Source organism: Leucopleurus acutus, assembly GCF_964270905.1.
Source record: "Leucopleurus acutus genome assembly, chromosome: 20".
Lineage (NCBI taxonomy): Eukaryota > Metazoa > Chordata > Mammalia > Artiodactyla > Delphinidae > Leucopleurus > Leucopleurus acutus.
In genome coordinates, this window is record NC_139162.1 from 29,352,782 (window position 1) to 29,375,129 (window position 22,348).

The 22,348-nt window shown below is 51.7% G+C and overlaps 1 protein-coding gene across 1 annotated transcript; it reads right to left on the minus strand.

Annotated features, from left to right (window-relative positions):
• Positions 1-360: 360 nt before the first annotated feature.
• Positions 361-22,126, minus strand: MMP2 (matrix metallopeptidase 2). The gene is made up of 12 exons (XM_082862806.1): positions 21,900-22,126; positions 20,876-21,024; positions 19,702-19,830; positions 19,309-19,482; positions 16,464-16,637; positions 15,441-15,614; positions 13,384-13,539; positions 11,998-12,133; positions 7,796-7,932; positions 6,624-6,783; positions 2,189-2,298; positions 361-714 (listed from the first exon to the last, which is right to left on the minus strand). Exons 1-12 carry the CDS (start codon positions 22,049-22,051, stop codon positions 611-613), a joined length of 1,755 nt encoding a protein of 584 aa, XP_082718932.1. The 5' UTR covers positions 22,052-22,126; the 3' UTR covers positions 361-610.
• Positions 22,127-22,348: the final 222 nt, after the last annotated feature.

The following is a 22,348-nucleotide window of genomic DNA, read 5'->3' on the forward strand; positions in this document are numbered from 1 at the left end:
TGCAGTGACTTCAGATAACCTGAGTCCTTCTGTCAGGAAACGCAATTTCAAAGTGGAAAAATAGATCAAAAAAAAAAAAAAAAACAAAGTGCATACAAAGCAAACTGCTAATGTAGGGACGGTTCTAAGGCAGCCAGCAGTGAGAAGGCCAGGTGTCTGGCGTGGCCACCGGGCCATGCCCCTCTCCCACTGCCCCATGCCAGGCCAGGCTGTCGGGCCACCAGTGCCCTCTTCAGACAGTCTCTGTTGGCTCCAAGGGTGCTGTAAAGCCACAGAAGGTTGTGGAAGGAGAAGAGCCTGAAGGGTGGCAGCACCAGGGCAGCCCAAGACAAGGCTGCATTGAGAATATCAAAGCATCTCTTTGGGGGTGGCTCTGGAGGGCTGGTGAGGTGTGGAGGGGGAGGGGCACCTGGGACGGGTACAATCAGCACCTTTCTTGGAGCACAGGGCAGAGCCACTCTGTGGTTTCTTAAGTTACCAGGTGGGAGTGAGAATGCTGATTAACTACAGAGCTGAGGGCTGCCAGGCCCATCCGGGTCCTTCCCTGGTGCTCAGGGCCCGGTGTGCAGAAAGTGATAGAGAGGCAGGCCCTGGGGGAGGCAGAGACAGCTCAGCAGCCCAGCCAGTCAGACTTGATGCTTCCAAACTTCACGCTCTTCAGACTTTGGTTCTCCAACTTCAGGTAATACGCGCCCTTGAAGAAGTAGCTGTGACCTGGGATGAGAAAGAGCAGAGGCTGTGACCAAGCCATCCTCAGGCATTATGGCATAGGGAAGGTTCCTGAGAGTTTTACAAGTCTGCCTGCCATAGGGAAGAAGCTTTTAAATCACAGGAGACCCCTGTGAGGCTGGAAGAAGGGAAACGGCTGTGGAATTATGCTCTCTGAGTCTTTGTTTCTTCATCTTTAAGATGTGGATAACGATACCACCTCTTAAGGCTTCTGAGGATTAAATGAGATGATATATGCTATAATTAAGATAAATAACAGAACTCCACTGAGCACAAGCTCCAAACTAGGCACTTTCCTTTTCCAGAGGTGGCAAACCAGGAGGCTGCTAGCCCCATCGGGCCCACAGATTGGTTTTATTTAGCTCACACAGTTTTTTCTTTTGTTTTGTTTTGAATAACTGGCCAACATGTAAACATCTGGAAATTTCATATGAAAATACAGATTTCTCACTTCCTTTTAAAAGAGTTAGAATATCTAATAACACTGCTCCCCTTTTCTTGCAGGGCAGAGATCGCCAGAAGCCGAGAAGCAACTGTCCCCTGAAAATGAGCCATGTGCTCTCTGGTGCTCCACAGACCCCACCACTCCCTACTGTCTGCCCTGCCTGCATCACTTATTCATGCCACCAGCTTGGCCCCTGTGGGCTTTGGAATTTCTTACTCCGAACATATATGATCTCATTTTCTTCCTTTCAAACCCTGGCATAGTAGGTGCTCAGTAGATGTTTATTTCTGAAGATAATCTTTAACCCAGCACCTGATTGTATACTGCTTTTTCCTGGACATGTAAGACCTTTAGCCCCTGGAGGTCAGGGCCATGTGCTTAGCGTGTGATAGGAACTCAAGAAGCATCTTTGCGAAATTTAATTGAAATCTCCTCTAAAAAAGCCAAACTGGACTCATTTCCAGGGCCCTAGAGACCTCCCAGAAGCCTCCTCAGGAATATGGTTTCCAAACTCCAAACTCTATCCCTCGCTGGTTTGGTGTTTCATTCAGCAAGGGACCAGGGACAAATTGAGCCGATAGGATATCTCTGCCACCTCAGCAGCAGGGCCTAACAAAGTTTGTGCTGTCTCAAATGGAGCCATCCTTCTGCTAATAGGAAGCAGTCACAAGGCCCCTTGCGGAACCCAAAAGGGCCTGGATCAAACCCCAGAATGAATCCAGGGCACTGAGCCCAGGTTTCTCGCTCCCAGCAGGCCTCCCGCCCTCCCTGCTCCCTGGCTCCAGGCTCTGCAGCTGTGAGGGGCCTTTCTGGGTCTTATTGCCTGGAGCCAGCTGAGTGAGCAGAGGTCAGGGGTCTGGATGCCTTCCCAGCACTGGGTTGAAGGGGCTGGTTTGTTTTCCCGGGGCGCCGCATGCTTTCCTGCACAATAAGGGAGTGTGTGCTTGCGAGGAGCAGGGCCCTGGCTGGGGGGCAGGGAGTCCTAGAAAGTGGACAGAGGCCTGGGCAGCTCACCCCCGCCCTGCAGGTCCACCACGGCATCCAGGTTATCAGGGATGGCGTTCCAGGCATCTGCGATGAGCTTGGGGAAGCCGGGATCCATTTTCTTCTTCACCTCGTTGTATCTGCAGGGAAATGGCCATGGTGAACCTGTGGGAATCCCTAAAGGCCAGCCCTTTCCCACCTTGATGGGAGGGCCGGGATGATGGCTCCTGGGTGAGCCTGGGAAGCCAGACCTAGCCCTTCAGGGAGGCCATTGACTGGAGCTGAGGGGCAGGGAGTCAGACCTGGGTGAATTCTAATTCCACTACTCACTAATCAGGTGACTTTGGACAGCCCCATGAAAACAATCTTGTGATTACTGCTCACGTTTAAGCAGTGTGTTACCCACCTTCCATATACTTTCTCAATCCTTTTGACAATGCTAAGACACAGTCACTACCATAATACCCATTTTACAGACCAGAGGCTTAAAAAGGGCACCCAGTTTCTAAGTGGGAGTCCAACCCTGGCCTGTCTGGCTCAGGGCAGCAAACTGCTCTCTGGGCCTCAGTTTTACCATCTGTAAAATGGGTTATAATTAATTTAATGTATTTAATTAACACATATGTGAAACAGAGTAAAACATGCAAAGTGCCTATCCCAGTATCTGGTACTGGGTAGGTATCTGGGAAATGTTAGTTCCCTTACAAACTCTGATCCCTGCTGCAGTACAAACAGCACTGGCCCAGGAGCCCAGAGACAGGGTCCGGCCCCATCACTGCCCTTCATGGCTCAGCTTGGACAAATACTGCTTCTTCATCTGTCAAGTGGAGTTGACAGTCCACAACCTGGGCGATGATCTTGGCTGGGACAGTGAGGTTACAGTACAAGGTGGTGTGTGAACCCAAGCACTGTCAGTCACAGGGCGACTTCCTGCCACCTCAGTTCCAATTGCAGTTCTCAGGGCAAGTCGTTATCTTGGGCTCTGCCTTTAATTTGTGTAAATACCTTGAGTATTAGTTGGCGTATTCTTCTTTCTGGCTAGCAACATCTGTGTCTTTTTAATTTGGAGGGAGAACTCTTTAAATGCTGGGGTTATTTTGATTCCACTGCTTCTCCACTTACACTCAATATATTTATTATTCTGTAAATATTTAATGAGCTCCCACCATGTCGCTGTGGATATTGTAATCAACAAGATAAAGTCTTGCCCTCATGATGCTGATTTTCTAGATAGATCTGTGTTTGAATGCCATCCCGGTGACAGCCAAGCATCAGCCTCATAGCTGACTCTCTTCTTCCCTACAGCCAGCCTGACAACCTCCGCCCCAGATGCCAAAAACAGCTTCCTCTCTGAGTCCCCTTCTACAGGGGTCTTCCCCCTCTGCCCATCACCCTCAGAACTGCCAGAAAAGCCTTCCTAATCCCAGTTCTGTCATGAAACTTTTTCTTGCCAAACCTAGCGTGCTTCCTCATGACCTGGGGTACCAAAACCAAGTTTCCCAGCTCAAAATTCTAGCAATCCATCCATGTCACCTGCACTGACCTCCCAAACTACATTCTCTAGAGTGATGATGGCTGAGAGCTATGTGTCCTTGAACTTGCCCTCATTTCTTTCTCACTCTACCCACGGAAGGTAGGGATAGCAGGAAGCAACCCCATTTGATGGATGAGGGAACTGAGGCTCGGAGAAGTGAACCAATTTGCTTCCAAGTTCTCTTCCTCCAGGAAGAATACAGCACGGAGCCATCAGAACATGTTGGCTCTGAACAGAACCACACCTCTTCACATTCCTCTCTGTCCCCAGAGAGCCTCCTTTCCTGCTCGCTGGTACACTCTTTTGAAAGGCTTCTCTGTGACCCTCTGAACTTCTCCCTTCTGGCTGTAGAATTGCAGTGCAGAGCAGGTGTTAAGAACACAGACATCGGGCTTCCCTGGTGGCGCAGTGGTTGAGAGTCTGCCTGCTGATGCAGGGGACACGGGTTCGTGCCCCGGTCCGGGAAGATCCCACATGCCGCGGAGCGGCTGGGCCCGTGAGCCATGGCCGCTGAGCCTGCGCATCCGGAGCCTGTGCTCCGCCAGGGGAGAGGCCACAACAGGGAGAGGCACGCGTACCGCAAAAAAAAAAAAAAGAACACAGACATTTGTGTCCAAGCTTGTTCAAAGGTATATCCTTGAGGCACTTCAGCCTGAGTTTCTACACTTAGAAAATGGAGTTAATAATAGCATCTACCTTAAATGAGAAATGCAGGTGAAATGCACAGCCCTGGGATGTGGTACAGGTCCCATCACAAGAGCCATCACTATTTTATTTGTATGTGTTTATGTCTCTTCCCCTCACGATATTGTAAGTTCTACCAGGCAGAGAGAGACTATTTCTTGACAGCTGTCTTCCAGCACCTAGGTAATTGTCTGGCACATAGGAGATATTGAATATATTATTGTGGGTTTAGTGGAAGCTTCTAGAAGCAAGGGCTGAACACTCCCTGGCATGACCTAGGGTTTGCCCAATCTGGAAGCAGCTGCTCGTCCTCTGTCATTCTGGAGCGCTCTCTCCTTCTCCAGAAAGGAGGCCTGGGAATCGGCAGGCTCCACCAGGACCAATGTCTCGAGCTCATTAACTACCTCTCTCGGGAAAAAGATCTGTCTCCTTTGGAAACCCCGCCCAGATCCTCCAATAGATGTTTCAGTTCTGCTGCTTTTAAGGAAGATTCACAGAACTTCCTCTGTGGAGCAGGCTGTCCATCCCAGATCCAGGCTTTGTGAGGTGGGCTTGCTGTGGAAAAGGACTGGGAAGCAGATAACTCTGCCCAAAACCCAGCAAGGTACCACCACAGCGTGAGCATCAGTGTGTGTGTGTGTGTGTGTGTGTGTGTGTGTGTGTGTGCGTGCGCGCATGGACACGTCTATTCTCATATGTTTACATTCACCGTACGTGCTGGGGGGTGATTATAAATGTCCTCTCAACACCATGATTCAAAGACAAGGGTTCTATGATTCTGCTCTGTGAGGCTGGGCCTCTGGCTATGCGTGATGCTAAGATCCGGAGATTCGGAGTGCCTCCTGTGCCGAGATGCCCTTCCCCAGTACGTGCGCGTGCCTGAGTGTTCTGGAGCCTGTGGGCAGAGTGCCTGCTCCGCATTTTCCTGGCTGACTGTTTCCTTTCTTGAGGCTTGAGATATCAATCAGCTTAAGTTGCTAAGCATCTCAGCAATATGTCTGGAATTCCACCCCGCCACGGCAGCCTGGGACATAAACAGCTCCTGAATGCAGGGCAGCTGGGGGCGGGTGGTGGGGAGGAGACGGGAGGGGAGAGGCCTTGGGAGGGAAGCAGGATTGTTCCAGGGGTGGCAGACAAAGGTCCAGATGCAGCCACGGGAGGAAACGTGGGGACGCTAGGAGGGAAGGAGGAAGACCACCCCTCCCCCACCGACCTGATGACCCTGAGGGTACAGTGCAGGGGGCCCAGGGTTAGAAACCAGAAGAAGCGGTTATAATCCTATAATCTGTGGCCAACACACTTGCCTATAAATAACTTAAGACAAGTTGGTTCATTTCTATGGACCTCAGATTCCTCATCTAAGAAATGTGAAGATTTAAAATCAAACTCCTGAGGTCTGGGCTGCCTCTCACTAACCTTTCCTGGAGATCAGGCTCCCTGACCCTCAGGCCTGACCGTGGCCTCTCAGAATCAGACCCTTCCCTTTAGACCAGCTGGAGCAGAGAGCTACCTGCTTCCACACTGGCCCCCGGCCAGCCTGTGCCCACAGTTACTGAGCCTGCGGCACATGGGCCAGAGGGTGCCGCTGTTTTCAGTGAGGCTGAATTTGGATGCTGGCTCCAGTGGACACCCGTCTCAGTTTTCATCCTATGTTTGCTATCTGCCATCCCTGCCTCCACCACCCCCATCTCTTGGGACCCCACTATCTCAGGTACAGTGTAGAAAAGTGAAGAATGTTCTCTGGGAGCCAGAATTCCAGGGTTTAAATCCCAGCCTGCCACTACTTGGCTGTGTGACTTTAAGCTAGACACTTAACCTCTCTGAACCTCTTTCTTCACCTGTAAAATGGGAGGAATAGTAATAATAATATCCACCTCATAAAGCCTTTGGAATGGTGTCTGGCACATAGCATCAGAGTAGCAGCTATTATCTTTATTTTTATCACTCCCTTCTTCAGTGATTCACTCTAAAATATGGGGCTCCAGACCAGACGGACATGGGCCCAATCCAAAGACTTCTGAGAAGGGAAAGGAGGATCTAACCAGAATTGTACCAGTAATGTGCCCAAGAATAGCTCACCCTTTGGTGACTTTTCAGAGGGCCAATAACCCTGGCAGATTAGAGACCAGAGAGGGGGCATCCATGGTCCACCAGCCTCCAGACTTAACCCAGGAGGCTCAAAGCCCGTGTCTTCTCTCTGTCCACGCAGCTGGTGGTGCCGCTTTCCTTCACACCGCCCTCCCTTACCTCCAGAATTTGTCTCCAGCGAAGATGTACGTCTTCTTGTTCTTGCTCCAGTTAAAGGCAGCATCCACTTTTTGGACATCAGGAGGAAGCCCCAAGCTGGTCAGCGGCTTGGGGTACCCTCGCTCCAGGGTGCTGGCTGAATAGACCCAGTATTCATTCCCTGGGGTGGAAGAAGAGGGTGGGCTGGTGGCAGGTGCTGGAGGCTGTTCCTCCCACCATCCATCTGCTAGGGACCCCACTGTGGCCTTTCTCAGCAGGGACACAAGTTCTGCCCAGTTCCGCATTCAGTGTCCGGAATCAGGGTCCACATATAAGGTTTTACAAATCGGTTATGGAAGGTCCCTGGCCAAGAAGGTAAGTGGGAGTGAGTCCTAGCCTGGCTCCACTTACCAAGCCAGAGACTCTAAGTGCCACACCTGTTGTGAAGAGGCATCTTTTTCTAATTTGCACAAAGATCCCCTGTGAGCCAACAGCTGCCCTCATCACTCTGGGCTGGAGGAGCTGGGAAGCCGGCTGGTGGAACATGCACCCGTGGTGCTTCAGTGCCCCCAGGAAGCCACCCCTGGGCCTCCACTGCAGCCCTTCCTGAGCTCCCTCCTAACAGCCTGGTTTTCTGTCTCCCCCACTAGTTCATGAGCTCCCTGAGAGCAGGGGCTGCATCTCTGGCACATGATAGGTGCTCGAATAAAGATTAAATGAGCAGGGTTTCCCAAATGTTACCCATGTGACCCTACCTCGGTGATTTTTACCACTTATAGAGTCTCCTCATATTACTTAACTCGAATTAACGTTTTGCTTTCAAGGAATTCATTTTGAAGTCTATAGAAATAAATTTAAACATTAAAAATGAAAACAAATAGGTGTTTAAAAAATTCTAATTAAAATCGTCGTCTGCCAAAGGCACTGGCATTAGGAAGTTGTTAAAGACACCAAAACTAAAGTGTCATTTTCCCTCTGGAAAAGGAATCAGAAGGATTGAAAAGGGATTAAAAGGTTATTGAAATGGTCGTTCTGTGGGCCAGTGCTAGTTGATGCTGGGTGTTCTGAACCCATCTCCCAGATGATGGTTGAAACAGCGGATCCATAAAGGAGAGGGAACACCCACCAGTGCACAGGAATCACGGTGCAGTGCCGCCTGGAGCCCAGGGCCAGGCAGCTCCCCTCCCACGCACCTGCAAAGAATACAGCCTTCTCCTCCTGTGGGGCCTCGTATACAGCATCGATCTTTTCCGGGAGCTCAGGCCAGAATGTGGCCACCAGCAGGGGCCCCATGGGCTTGTCACGTGGTGTCACTGTTCGCCAAATGAACCTGGGTGGGGGAAGGGGACACAGGAAACCAAACCTTCAGTCACTCTGCAGTTGTAACTGCACATGCCTCTATAAGCCCTCTCAGAAACATCCCTGGGTGATTCCCTGGGAGGTGGGGAGGTAAGATCAGAGAAAGGGTGGAGAAGGACTGGAGAATGGGCAGAGCCCCCTCTGCAAGATGCCAGGGCTGAGAAGCAACCTTTTGCTCGCCCTCCTGCTCCCTCCTCCAGGAAGCCTTCCCTCACTACTTCTGTCCCTTACTGTGTTCTCCCTCCTCTGAGCCTCTTAAAATCATCAACACTGAGCGCCCAGAAGAGTAGTTTGATTGTTTGTTTTTTTAAGTGTCTTATCTTTCCTGTCAGATTCAAAGCCAATTCAGGCAGAGGCTGATGGCGCTCAAAAGTATTTCCTGAATTGAAATGATGGATTCAGGCACTTTGGCAGGAGTAGTAAAGAGCCATCGTTTATTGAGGGCCTACTAAGTGCCAAGCACTTTATGTGGCTTGTAAGATGTCGATTTCAATGTCAATATTATAAGATAATATGCACTCTCAGTGGTCTACCCAGCATCTATTATCTTATTTCCCTATTATCCTCCCTCACAAAATTCCCACATTTATGGCCCCTCCTTTCCTATAGGTGGACCCAATCCCCATTCTGATGAGTTTAAGCTACCGGTTCTCAAAGTGTGAGCTCCAGACCAACACCTGGAACTCATTAGAAATGCAAATTATTGGACCCGACTCAGGACCCATGAATCAGACTCTGGGCTTGGGGCCCAGTAATCTGTGTCTTAAGAGCCTTCCAGATGATTCTAATGCATGCCAAAGTTTGAGAACCGCTGATCTAAGCCTATCGCAGCTTAGCATTCCCCGGCAACTGTTATTGATTCAGCAGTGGCCATGTGTCCTATGTTGGCACAATAAGATTGAACACATACACTTATAGTTCACATCTGGAGATCTGTCTCTCTCTTTTCTGCTGGATGTCTGCAAGGAAGTTTATAGCCCCAGTTGCCACTGGCAGCCATTGTGTGACCCTGAGGGACCCAGTCTTAGGACGAAGACAATGCCAAGGAGAGCAGTGGATGAGGACATCATTGAATCAGTGACCCTCTTTCTGCCCCTGGAGGCAGCCCTACCCCTGGACTTTGTACCACGTGGGAGTCATTTCTTTCCATTGTTTAAGCTGGTTTCAGCTGGGATTCTCTGTTACTTGCAGCCAAAACATCCTGATACAGGAAAGTACCACAATCCTTATTTGGCACATGACGCTCAGAGAGGTAATGGAATTACCAGGATTCAAATCCACATCTAACTCCAAAGTCTGAGTTTAATTATCCTACAATACTGCCTTTCTTGTCCCCCACAATGCCTAGCACCAATTTCTGCATATGGTCAGAGCTTAAATTTTTTTTTTTTTTTTTTGCGATACGCGGGCCTCTCACTGCTGTGGCCTCTCCCGTTGCGGAGCACAGGCTCCGGACGTGCAGGCTCAGCGGCCATGGCTCACGGGCCCAGCCGCTCCGCGGCATGTGGGATCTTCCCGGACCGGGGCACGAACCTGTGTCCCCTGCATCGGCAGGCGGACTCTCAACCACTGCGCCACCAGGGAAGCCCAGAGCTTAAATATTTACTGATTAATTCAAGGAGTCCGTTAAACACTCATCAACTTCCTTTTGAAAGAAAGTGTGATGTGTCAGGCCAGGGATGGCTCCGACCTGGGCCTAGGCACTGCACCCTTTCCCAACTCTGTACTCAGATCCGCACGTGTGGTCAGGGCTTCTTTAGGGAGAAGTACTCCAGACCAAGGGTGGTGCTGGGGCACGGGGCCCCTGGGCTCACCTCTTCCCCAGCCCTGTAATGGGGGCTGCAGGACAGCACTGACATCTGTTGTTACATGTCCTGGTTTGGGCATTCATGGCCTGATGGACCTGACTTCTCATTGCATTCTGGGTCTCATCTCACTCTGTATTCTTGCCCTCTCTCTCTCTACTGGCATCTGCCCCCCGGCACCTAGCCCAGTGCCTGGAGCAGAGGAGCCCCTTCACAAGAGCTTTTGGAACATCTTCAGCTTCACCAGGCTCTCCCGGGAAAAGCCAGGAACTTTCACATCTCTATGGCTTTGTTCTTGCAGTTCCCTCATCTCAAACACGCTCCCACCCTGCCAGCCCCATCACGTCCATCCGCATCTGCTTCTCCTTTAATGTTTCCCCTTGAGCGCTGCTTCACCTGCAGAGCTCTTCCTTCACTTGGACGTGTCCACAAAGCATTTTGCTAATGTCTCTTGCAGTCACATCTCTTTCATTCTGCCATGTCAGTCCTCTATGCCTCTATTCCCTAAACCAGACTGGGGGTGCTCAAACTTTAATGTGCATCAGAATCACTGGGGAAATTTTCTTTTTTTTCTTTTTTGGCTGTGCCACATGGCTTGTGAGATCTTAGTTCCCCTACCAGGGATTGAACCCAGGCCCTCGGCAGTGAAAGCTCAGAGTCCTAACCACTGGACCGCCGGGGAATTCCCATGGGGAAATTTTCTTAAATGCAGACGCCTGGGACCCATTCCCAGAGATTCCAGTCAGAGGGCCTGAGGGTGAGGACAGAAACCCACACGTTTAACCCTCACACTCTAGGTGGTTTCTGTGTGGGAGATCCACTGACCTCTTTTTGAAGACACAGATTCAGGCATTAAGCAGCCCCTCCACCTCTGGAACAACACCTTGCACCCCCAGCTCCCAAAGCCTAGCAAAGGATTTGGCACAGTAGATGGCAAGTAATTATTTGTCGATAATAACAGCTAGTATACTTGAACGCACTTAGTCTGTGTCAGGCACTCTTTTAAGCACTAAGCTCACCTAATCCTTACAACAGCCCTGTGAGATAGGTTGGAATATTCATCCCATTTTAGAGATGAGGAAATTGAGGTTAAAAAGAGATACACAGGGCTTCCCTGGTGGCGCAGTGGTTGAGAGTCCGCCTGCCGATGCAGGGGACACGGGTTTGTGCCCCGGTCCGGAAGGATCCCACGTGCCACGGAGCAGCTGGGCCCGTGAGCCATGGCCGCTGAGCCTGCGCGTCCGGAGCCTGTGCTCCGCAACAGGAGAGGCCACAGCAGTGAGAAGCCCGTGTACCGCAAAAAAAAAAAAAAAAAAAAGAGATACACAATTAACTTGCCTATAATCATGCAACTGGTTAGTAGCAGGTCCAGGATTCTAACCCAGGCAATCTGGCTCCAGAACCATTCCCTCAGCTATTATGCTCTCTGGATGGATGATGAATGGCTTGATGATGGATATGGACAATGGATGATGGATGGAGAGATAGTGGATAGATGGATGGATGATGGACAGACAGATAATGGATAGATGGATGATGGATGGACCCTTTAATGTAGTCCTAGATTCTGCCTGCCGTTAGGACGGCTGGGTGAGTCTTAGCCCCTGATGGATTGAGTTGGGGCCTTTATTTATAGCACGAAGGACACACTTCTTTCTACTCTGTGGTTACTTGCTCCCCATACATAGAACATTTTAGGTCAAGGCCATTCCAGGAGAAGGCCTGTGGTAGACTGGATTAGTGTTCCTAATTCTTCCCTCCATCCCTAGTTTAGAAGTATACATCCACGTGTGTTGTCACACGACTATGCAGTACCATCCCCTAGAGTAGGTGTTGGGCTTGGCCACGTGATTTGCTTGAGCCAGTGGAATATTCTCAAACATGCTGAGACTGAAGGCGTTAAATGTGCTGTGTGGTTTGATTCGGCCTCTTGTGCTCCTGCCATGTGCCACAAGTAGCCGCTAATCCCAGGAGAATGAGTGACACGCAGAGCATACCTGAGCCCAAACTGCAGCCCGAAGCCAAGGCACCTAGTAGACCCACAGACTAGAAGAGGGCACAAGACATGCCTGTTGTGTAGCCACCAGGATCTACCTGACACGCAGCAAAAATGGTCTCATGCAGGCCATTCTGTGAAGCCCACAGTAGGATCCTTGAGCAAGAGATGGGCACGAGAATAACAGAGAAGGGGCAGAGGGCAAGGAGGACAAGAAGCGAGATCCCGCACTTACCGGTCCTTGAAGAAGAAGATCTCCCCACGGATCTGAGAGATGCCATCAAAGACGATGTCCTGTTTGCAGATCTCAGGAGTGATGGGGCCCAGTGTGGGCGTGGGGCCGGTGCCAGTGTCAATGTCAGGGGAGGCCCCTGGGGGAGGACACCTGACCTCAGACTCAGACTCTCCCCAGCTCCAGGGGTTCTCCCTAGCAGGCTGAGCCCCTAGGCTGGCCCACCCAACCTGCGAAGCATCAGAAGAATAGTATTCTGGCCTCGGTGTCAGCCCAGGGAAGACCGGGGACGAGGCCTGGACTTGGAGAGAGGAGACTGAACAGAAACCGGAATCCTGTGGCCCTTCGCCTTCTACAAATGCTCTTCCCTGACATCCTCAGAATCAGGCCTCTCTACATTCCTAAGAGGTAGGCATCATTATTACCCCCATTTTACAGATGAGGAAACTGAGGCCCAGAAAGGTTGTATATGACTTGCCCAAATATTTAAACCCAAAGCTCATGTTAGTAAGCCCACAGGAGAGTCACGGTGGTCAGAGGGGACACCCGTGTGTCCAGCACTGGGGGGTGTGGTACTTCCTTCACTCCTTAGGATAACCAGCCGCAGTTTAGAGATGAAGAAACTGAGTCGAAAGAGGTAAAGACCGGCTCCATCTTTTGCGGCTGGTGAGTGGCAGAGGCAGCACTCGAACCCACAGCCTCTCACTCTACTGCAGTTCTTCCCCGAGTCCAATGTTCCCCACACTTCATCACTCCAGAGCCAGTTCCATGATTTCAGCTTTGTCCAGGTACCACCAGTACTATTCCATATTGACTTTTCTTTTTTTAAAATGGAGTTACTTTGTAAACTCTGGCCTCACTGTAAGCATTAATATAAGTAAAATCCCTAGTTTCAGGTACTAGTTGTATTGATCCTATTACACGTTAAACTAGAAGAATCGTTAGGAAGACTAGAAACTTGCACCCCTGGATCACTAAGGTCATTCCAGGCACTGGGAAACTCTACCCTGTGTTTAGCTAATTCTCCTGGATTCTAAACCTCACTTGGGTACATAAACCTGGTTGATCTTGGGCCAGAGGGTTACCTTTCTCATACCTCAGTTGACCCGCCTAGAAAATGGAGAGCCCATTTCTGCCCCGCCTGCCTCACAGCATGGCTCTGGGGAACCAAGTGGGGCACAGACACTGGTGTTATTTGGAAACGAAAGGGCTGTCCAAGGGCCCCCTTGGAGAGTTGCTCTGACACACCCAGACCAGGTTAACACTCCTGCCCTTGTCTCCTGCAGTCCTAGATAAATGGGACCTGGATGGTTCTGCTCCCTGGGCCTCCATCCCCGGTGGCATGACCTCCCCAGATCCCTGCCCCAGGGACCCCAAGCTGAGGCTTACCATAGAGCTCTTGAATGCCCTTGATGTCATCATGCGACAGGCGGAAGTTCTTGGTGTAGGTGTAAATGGGGGCCATTAGGGCTCCGGGATCCTCTGAGTGTTCCAGCCCCATTGCATGGCCAAACTCATGGGCTGCCACGAGGAACAGGCTGTACCCTGAGGCCCGCAGGGAGGGGAGGAGGGACAGAGAGACAGGGAGAAAGATGAGAGAGAAGTCAGGCCTGGCCCCGGCGATGGCGACATTTGAGGACATCCCCATGGTGGGATGGAGCATGGAGGTGACATGTGCTGAATTTTCCTTCTGCCAAGAATTCTGGGGTTAACAGCCCATGCCTATGGTTTTCAAGGAGAGTCAACCAAAGTCCGCTTGTCCCTTTCCAGGTGGGCTGCACGTGTGCTAGAAAGGGGAGCACGTAGCATCGGCAAATCCTCTATGTAGAGTCCCATTTGTTAAAAATCCTGTTTCCTGGCTCTTTGTTTCTCTACAAAGACTTAGGACAAAACCTGCTCTGTGGGTTCTCCAGAGAGGTAACCCCTGGGACCACCATTTCTGCTCCAGGGGAAGCAGTAAAAAGATTCTTACTTGGAGTTGCCCAAGCTCAAGCCAGACAGTGGGCAAACCCTACTGTCACACCCTGCTGTGTATTGAATTGTGTCCCTCCAAACCCCACGTACCTGTGACTATGACCTTATTCGGTAATAGAGTCTTTGCAGATAAATTAAGATGCAAGTTAAAATGAAGCCATACTGCAGTAGGGTGGACCCTTAATCCAATGTGACCCATGTCCTTATAAGAAAAGAAGATACTTAGAGATGAACATATAAGGTCAAATAACAACAGAGGCAGAGATTGGAGGGACACAGCCTCTAGAGGGAATGTGGCCTTACCCACACCTTGATTTTGGACTTCTAGATGACTCTAGAAGGACAAGAGAATAAATTTCTGTTGTTTGAAGCTACCTGGTTGGCGGTACTCTGTTATGGCGGCCCTAGGACACTAATACACCGCTCCCCAGGTGCACCACACCTGCTCTGGAGCCTCAAACCACTCCGGTAGGTGGAGAATCCCACCTTTAGGTAGAGACTGCAGCAGGTAAAATCAGGATATGTCTTAGCACGGCACTTGGTGGAGGATGAGAAAAACTCCTTTGGCCAGCCTCTGTCAGCTGGCGTTCTCCAAGTTCCATCTCATTGAGAGTAAAAAGAAGAAAAGTAACTTAAAGAGAGGCTGACCTAATTCTGGCTGGCCCAGGACCAGGACTCTCACCTGGCCATCTGGGGCCTTGAACCCAATGACACTGGGCCCTGCAGCCTAGACTGGGCACAGTGCCCCCAAGGATTCTGTTCATTGCAGTGACCACACAGTACGGTCATGACCTGTCTCCTGGTCACTCTCTCGCTCCAGCCTGTGAGTCCTGGAGGGCAGAGAACTGTCCCAGGTAGCTGTGTTTTCAACACCCAGCACTGACGAGGACCCCTCCATTCACAACTTGGCAAAGGATGGTGCCCGTGGGGCAGGAGGGCTGTGGACGCTTCCCCATGCTGCATGGAGGGTGGGGAGAGCAAGGATGAGGCTCCTCCTGTTTTCCTCTCTTCTGCCCACCTGGCTCCCTGAAGGCAGCTCTCTGTTGGAGTGAGAATGCCTCGCAGGAGAATCATCTCTCTGGGGCAGGGCTCCCTGTGCCCAGCATTGAGACATTTTGGGGTTTGACAGACCCACCTGGAGGGGTACAGATGTGGGAGGGAAAAGCAGCATCTCCTCGGGAAAGCTGGTTCCCACCCAGGAATCGGGTACTGGGATGGATGGGGTCTTATTTTGGAGGCCATGTCTCTGCCCGGAGAAACAAGGCCAAGGCAGGGACACTGTCTCCACGAGGAACGGACAGCATCTCTGCCAAGTGGGTGGGTCTGTTGTGGGCAGTGTCCCTACCAGGGTAGGTGGGTGTCTGGGGGGCAGTGTCTGTGGCTGAGGTGGGTGGGGACTCTGGAAGATTTCCAGCCCAGTCGCGGGTGGGGCGGGGTGTGCAGTGTCTTTGCCCAATGGCCAGGGCTCCTACCTTGGTCGGGGCAGAAACCCCACTTGCGGTCATCGTCGTAGTTGGCCGTGGTCGCGCACCACAACTTCCCATCGCTGCGGCCGGCGCTGGTGCAGCTCTCGTGCTTGTTGCCCAGGAAGGTGAAGGGGAAGACACAGGGGGCACCTTCCGAGTTCCCGCCCACAGTGGACATGGCTGTGGGGTTAGGGACATGGGTCAGCGGGCAGCAACGGGTCTGGGGCCACCGCCAGGGAGCAATGATATGATGTGGCCATTAACAAACCAGGCTTACTGAGTACTCGCTCAGTCCGGGGCACATGGTCAAGTGCTTTACACACCGCTCACCCGCCTGGCCCCCTCCAACAGCCCTGTGTGGTTGGGACCCTAGGTTACCTCCCATTTCATGGATGGGGTGACTGGAGCTCAGAGAGATTAAGTAACTTGCCTGGGCACATGCTGCTAGGAAGTGGCAGGGCTGGGATGCAAACCCAGGCAGCCCGATTCCAGAGCTTTAATTAGCCTCCCACGGATGGCACCACAGCGGCTAGAGGCAAAGGGGGCTGGGCAGAGCTGAAGGCGTCAACACGTTTCCCGAGACCGGGAGCTCCATCACACATGGTCTCGTGGGAGACCTACCTGTGTCCCCTGCAGAGAGCAGGGACTCAGCAAATGTCTGCTGAAGGAAAGGAGGAAGGAAAGAAGGGAAGGAGAGAGGGAGTCCTTATTGAAAAACAGAGACCAAAGGAGATACAGACTAAGACAAAGACAGGCAGGCAATAGAGACATTGAGATCAGAGAGAGGAAGAGACAATTGCCAGGGAGGCTGCGAGAGTGCGGGTCGTTCAGAGGGTCCTGGGTGGACCTGACATCACCAACCGATTCAGCTGAACTGGCTGTCGGTGCCCAGCGTCTGTCCTGATTTTGGTGTCCGTGCTGGACCAGCTGCTACGCACCCTGACTAGCGCCCCGGTCCTGGGGAAAGGAGGTGGGGACAGGGCTCCCGTGGGCTTGCTATCGAAGGACAGGGAGAGGCGTGACACCTACCGGTCTCGGGGCAGAAGCCGTACTTCTTGTCGCGGTCGAAGTCCTCGGTGGTACCACACCAGCGGTAGCCATCGGTGCGGCCCTCTGTGGTGCAGCTGCTATAGGATGTACCCTGGAAGCGGAACGGGAACTTGCAGGGCTGTCCGTCGGCGTTGCCACCCATGGTGAACAGGGCTGGGGTGCAGGAGAGAGGGGGAGGGTGCGAATGTGAGGGAGACCGCCCACCTGCCCACGGGAGCATCCGCTGGGCACCTGCATGGGCGCAGAGCTGCTGCCCACCTGCCTGCTCATACCAAGGAAGTTGTAGCATTGGTAAAACGTTAATTCTGAGCTCCCAGGGTGTAATTACCCCTGCCTACACGGCCAACCCCATCCTTCCCCTGGGACGTTATGGACGGCCCCTCCACACCAGCAATAAAATAGTAAACACCTGGCACACAGTGGGGCCCTCAGATCCCTGCCCCAGCCCCAGGGTCACTGTCCACTCTGCCTGGTTGTTGCCCACATCCCTGCGGATTGCTAAATATATCATCCATGGGGGGCAGGATGGCAGGAGTCTCTCCATTTGATAGATCGGGAAACTGAGGTTTGCAGAAGCTGGTTCCAGAACTGCTTATGGTCATAGAAACAGAAAAACTGGATGAGGGCTGTAACTGAAAACTACAAAACACACTTAACCGCAATTTCTCCCTTCCTCGCTCTGTCACACACGCTTGTGCACACAGAGAAAGCTTCACCTCCTTTCAACCCCAGGCCCTCTCCTGGATGCTGCAGTCCCTGCATGAGGGAGGAGGACAGAAGGAGGGCACAACAGGGAGGTGGTGTTTTGGGGGACCTTTCAAGACACACCCCAGGCTCCCACTCTGACCTCCCCAAGACATGGGCCATGACTGGAGAGTTCAGGGCAGACAGTGGGATTAAGAGTCTGGGCTTGTCTGTCTTGGGTTCTTCCCCTGCTCCCCCGTACCCTCATCCACCCTAAAGCTACAAAATGGTGTGTCTTTGGATTTGCCAACTAGCAAAACCACAAGTGCGTAACAAGGACCATCTGTGCACTACGGCGCCAGAGGTGACCTCACCAGCCCCCGTTAACTCCGCCATGGCCAGAATTGAGCCCAGTCCATGGCGCCCCCAGCGCAGGTCTTGGGGCCACATACCCTCACTGCTCCCGTCTCCCCAGCCTAGTGACCTTCTCCTGCAACGCCAGAAACAACGGGACGAATGGAGGAAGAAACACTGAGGCCAGATGCCTTGGTGACCTCAAAGTGGGAAAGGCAATTGTTAAACGTATCATCCATGGTGGGCAGGATGGTGTTAACCTCAATGGAGGCCAGTCTCCACCTCCGGCCTTCCATCAGCTGCATTTCTACCACCCAGGAAGCCCCCATCTCCTCTCAGATCCTGCCCCCAAAGGGATGGAGAGAAGCAGACGCTGACTCAGCAGTCAGGAGGGGCTGAGTAACCAGAACCTCTGCCCCAAGACCCAAACACGTGCATGTCGTGCGTACTTGCATCTGGCTAAAGACCAAATCAATGGCTAATGTTCAGGGCAGGGAAAAACCCTTCCCTAACTTATGAATTCCAGCTGTTTCTACTTCTATTATCAAGACATTCTGTTCTAAACACAGGGGTTGACACATGGGAGGGTTAACGCCATCCAGACCCCTACCGGGAAATGCAAGATACATTAAATATTTTTGGTTTTAAATATTTCTGACTTATTGATGGTCAATGCCTTGAACTCTTAATACAAAGTATTGCGTGCACTTTGGTCCCAAAAGCGTAAACAGGAACACAGTTAACCAGGTCTTTGTTTTTTTCCTTCTGTCAACATGGCTGTACTTAGGGTTCAGTTGCAATAAAGTCATAAGAGATTCACAAACATGTAAAATTACAGCCAAGAAGACAGAGGCATCTATAGATCGAGGAGTCTTTATGGGATAGTGAATACTTTTAAAAAGTATTTTAAAAGGTTTTGGACTTTCTCCCCTTTCCCCCAAACTTTCTCAGCTTTCAATTTCTAGAATCATGAAACACGATGACTTGATAGAGTATGAAGTACGTATGCTGTCCTTTTATGATTTCTGATTATGAAGTGTGTCAAGGATAGATAGATGAAAAAGGATTGAGTGTGTATGTCAACACCCTCACCTTTTTAAAAACTTTTCCCTCTACGTTGCTTCAAAATATCTGAAGCTTATGTCTGAAGCACTGACAAAAAGGCACACACAAATACTGCGTCAAACCTAATGCCTTTGCCAAGACACAGAGATGCAGCCACAAGCAAAGACAGATGGAGACCAAGAGAGGCAGACGCAACAGCTCCCAGACACTCCCCCACCCCCACACACATACTCAGAGTCCAAATCAGAACCAGAAGTGATGGCTGAAATTCCCCAGGTTGACGTCCCCAAGCCGGGCTGGGTACCAGGCCTTGGTGTCTGAGTCTTGCCTCCCAATCCCACTGCTAGACTTCTCATCTACCCCCAAGCCCCTCCTCATGCCTTTGAACCTCCAATCCTGCTGGAGGGTAGAGAGTGGTTCTCTAGAGATCCGCTGGGCATTTTAATCATTCTAAGTTCCTCTAACGCTTGTTAGAAAAAAATAATTAGTGCATCAAACTGGTGAGTTCAAAAATATTATTACTAATGATAAAACTTAAAGAGAAAAAGGAATTGATTTAATGAAAGTATTAACTGAATAGTGGAACAGACGAGAGGGGCACAGTGATGGCTCAGATCAGGACATGGGGCCTGAAGAAGGGGACACTGGTTCCCTGGAAGCGCCAGGCCTGGGGAGTGTGGAGGCCAGGAAGGTGGAGGCCTGGGGCCAGGAGGACACTCACCTTCATGGGGGCAGAAGCCGTACTTGCCGTCCTTGTCAAAGTTGTAGGTGGTGGAACACCAGAGGAAGCCGTCGCTGCGGCCCGTGTCCGTGCAGCTGGTGTACTCCTTGCCGTTGAACAGGAAAGGGAACTTGCAGTACTCCCCGTCGGCGTTCCCATACTTCACGCGGACCACTGAGGGGCCACACAGGGTGGAGGGTGAACCTCTCCAGGCCTTTCTTTAGAGACCAGGACTGTGACTCACCAGGGTGTGTGACCTCCCTCCCCCTCCCATCTGAGCAGATGGAGGGGTCCGTGGTTGCCAGGGAAGCCAAAGTCCTTGTTGCTAGGTGACAGGGAGGCATGCAGAGGACCGGGGAGGAGGCTTGGGCACGTGGATGGTCACTTTCTTACCTTGCCCTTCTCCCAGGGTCCACAGCTCATCGTCATCAAAGTGAGAGTCTCCCCCAACGCCAGGGCCTGGGGCGAAGGCGTGAGCCAGAAGCCCGTCTTTGCCGTCAAAAGGGTACCCATCTCCATGCTCTGAAACACACTGGATCTCAGCTTCTAGCTACCCCGCTGGGCACTGAAACCCAAGCAGATGCCATCCATGGTTGGGGCCCTTTAGCCCACCTAGCATGTGTCCCCTTCCCTTGTCCTGTTGGGTTATCCAGGACTGGGGACACAGTGAGTCTAGAGTATTGCCTACTTGACTGTCACCAGCCTATGGTCTACACTACTCCCTCAAGTCTACACAGCCTTCAGAATCTCTGCCACCAACCTTCACTGTCTACACTACTGCCAATGACACTACAGCTATCCACATACCTACACTACCATACCAGTCTCCTCACCACCCACCCTCGTTGTCCACAGTGTCTATACCATCTACCCTCAATCCACACTGCTCTCTCTTAGCCGTATCACCTCCCTTCACGTCACACTATCCCCAGTGGCCACAACACTAACCCTCATAACCGCTTTGCCACCCAGGGCCACATGCCTACACTGTCTCCTGTACCTGTGCCACTTACCCTCATCACATACCACTCACAATGTCTACACCGCCTACCTTCGTGTCTACACTACTGCCAGTGTTCCTACCCCAACACCCATGGCGCCCTGGACCCTGGGTTCTATTCCACTTACTCTCATGTCTACACTGGTCCATCTGCCCCACTCCCATATCTAGAGTTCCTCAGTGTCTCTGAGTGTCATCCAACAGAACTTCCTGCCATGATGGGAATGTTCCTTGCCCAACTTAATAGTCTGATGTGTCTACTGAAATCTGACTAGTGTGACGGAGAAACTGAATTTCAAATTTTATTTAATTTTAACTAATTTAAAAGTAAGTAGCCCTATGGATCCAGGGGCTACCACGCTGGACAGGAGATGGGGAGCCACATGTTTTCAGGTTCACACCGCCTCCAGGGAGTCACGTCACTGCCTTCCCATCAACGCGGTTCTCCAGTGTCTGCATCTTCTGCCCTCCTAGCTAAGCTGGAAAGGAGTCCCCTGTGGCTCTCTGATGTCTGGATCGCCCCCTTGTCTCTGCACTGAGTCCCCTGCTGGCCCCTCTTCTGCCTACCCCAGCGGCCAAAGTTGATCATGATGTCAGCTTCTCCATCATGGGTCCGAGAAAACCGCAGTGGAGTCACATCACTCCAGACTCGGAAGGCACGAGCGAAGGCATTGTCCACTGTCTCGGGGTCCAGATCAGGGGTGTAGCCAATGATCCTGGAGGTGGCAGAAGTGCACGTGAGTGTGTATGGGTGTGCAAAGGAACGTGAGCGTACCTATGCATGTGAGTGTGTGTGCATGTGTGCAAGGGTGTGTGTGTATGCAAGTGTGTGTGTACATGGGAGGGGTGTGAGAGTCTGTGTGCACGAGTGTGTGCATGTGAGTGTGGATACACACGCAGACAATATGTGTGCATGTTGAGTAGAGCTCCCTGGGAGAGGAGCCCACCCAGAGTGCCTTGAGGTCCTGCGGTGCCTCAGATCAGCCTGTATGTTCAGGCCCAGCCTCAGGCGTCTCTTCCCTCCCTCTGGCCGAGGGAGAAGGATGGGGTGTAAATAGTGCATTATGGAACACAGCACAGAGATCTCATCCTTGGAGTCCAACATGAGCTGTACGGAACAGAGCCCGCAGCCCAATTAACAACCAATTATAACAACTCTATAATACAATAAAAAACCCAATTAGCAACCAATCATCAAGTTCCCTTTACCCGCCCCAATGACCTCATCTGATAATAACAGTGACTAGCATTTATTACACTCTTACTACATGCTGGACACTGAAAGCCCTTTATACATATGATCCAGTTCCCAAGCCGTAAGTAAGGCTTCGTTTTAAGCCCATTTGGCAGATCGGAAAGCCAAGGCTCGGAGCGCTGAAAAGGAAGGAGTCCAATGACGCACAGCCAGGAAGCGTGAGATTCAAGTCCTGGTCTGTCTTATTCCAGGTCCTAAGAATTTTGCATGCAAGCTCCTTAAGAGGCCAAGTCCTCCCAAGATAGCTCCCGGGTCCCCAGAGCGGGGAGGCAACACCCAATGAGACGCGGTGTCCCTTGGCCCAGGGCCCTGCCTCCCGCAGCCCTGCCCCGGCACCTGTAGGTGATCTGGTTCTTGTCCCACTTGGGCTTGCGGGGGAAGAAGTTGTAGTTGGCCACGTCGGGGTTGCCACAGCGCGGCTTCCGCATGGTCTCGATGGTGCTCTGGTCCAGTTCACCTGTCTGGGGTAGCCCGAAGAACTTCTGCATCTTCTTCAGCGTGTCCTTCAGCACAAACAGGTTACAACTCTCCTTGGGGCAGCCATAGAAGGTGTTCAGGTATTGCTGGAAGAAGTAAGCACCCCGGCACAGGCAGCCACGTTAGGATGGCATAGTACTGATCAAAGGAGTCAGGGACCCAAGGGCACTGGGTGGAGTCCCAGGTTCCCAAACCAGCTCTGTCACCCACTAGCCGAGTGACATAAAAGCTGTAGAGAGCACGGCTTGGGAGCACGTGTTGAGTGCTTACAATGGGCCCAGGCACTAATGTCAGCTTGTGTTAACTCA

Bases quoted from the DNA above. Each gene is read 5' to 3' on its own strand.
- MMP2 (XM_082862806.1), bottom strand. From the start codon at position 22,051: ATGCAGAAGTTCTTCGGGCTACCCCAGACAGGTGAACTGGACCAGAGC. The intron at 13,540-15,440 runs GTAGGAGCCCTG...TGCGGGCCTCAG, and splicing joins GGGTTTCTGCCCCGACCAAG to GGTACAGCCTGTTCCTCGTG. The intron at 6,784-7,795 runs GTGCGTGGGAGG...CTTCCACCCCAG, and splicing joins GAAGGCTGTATTCTTTGCAG to GGAATGAATACTGGGTCTAT.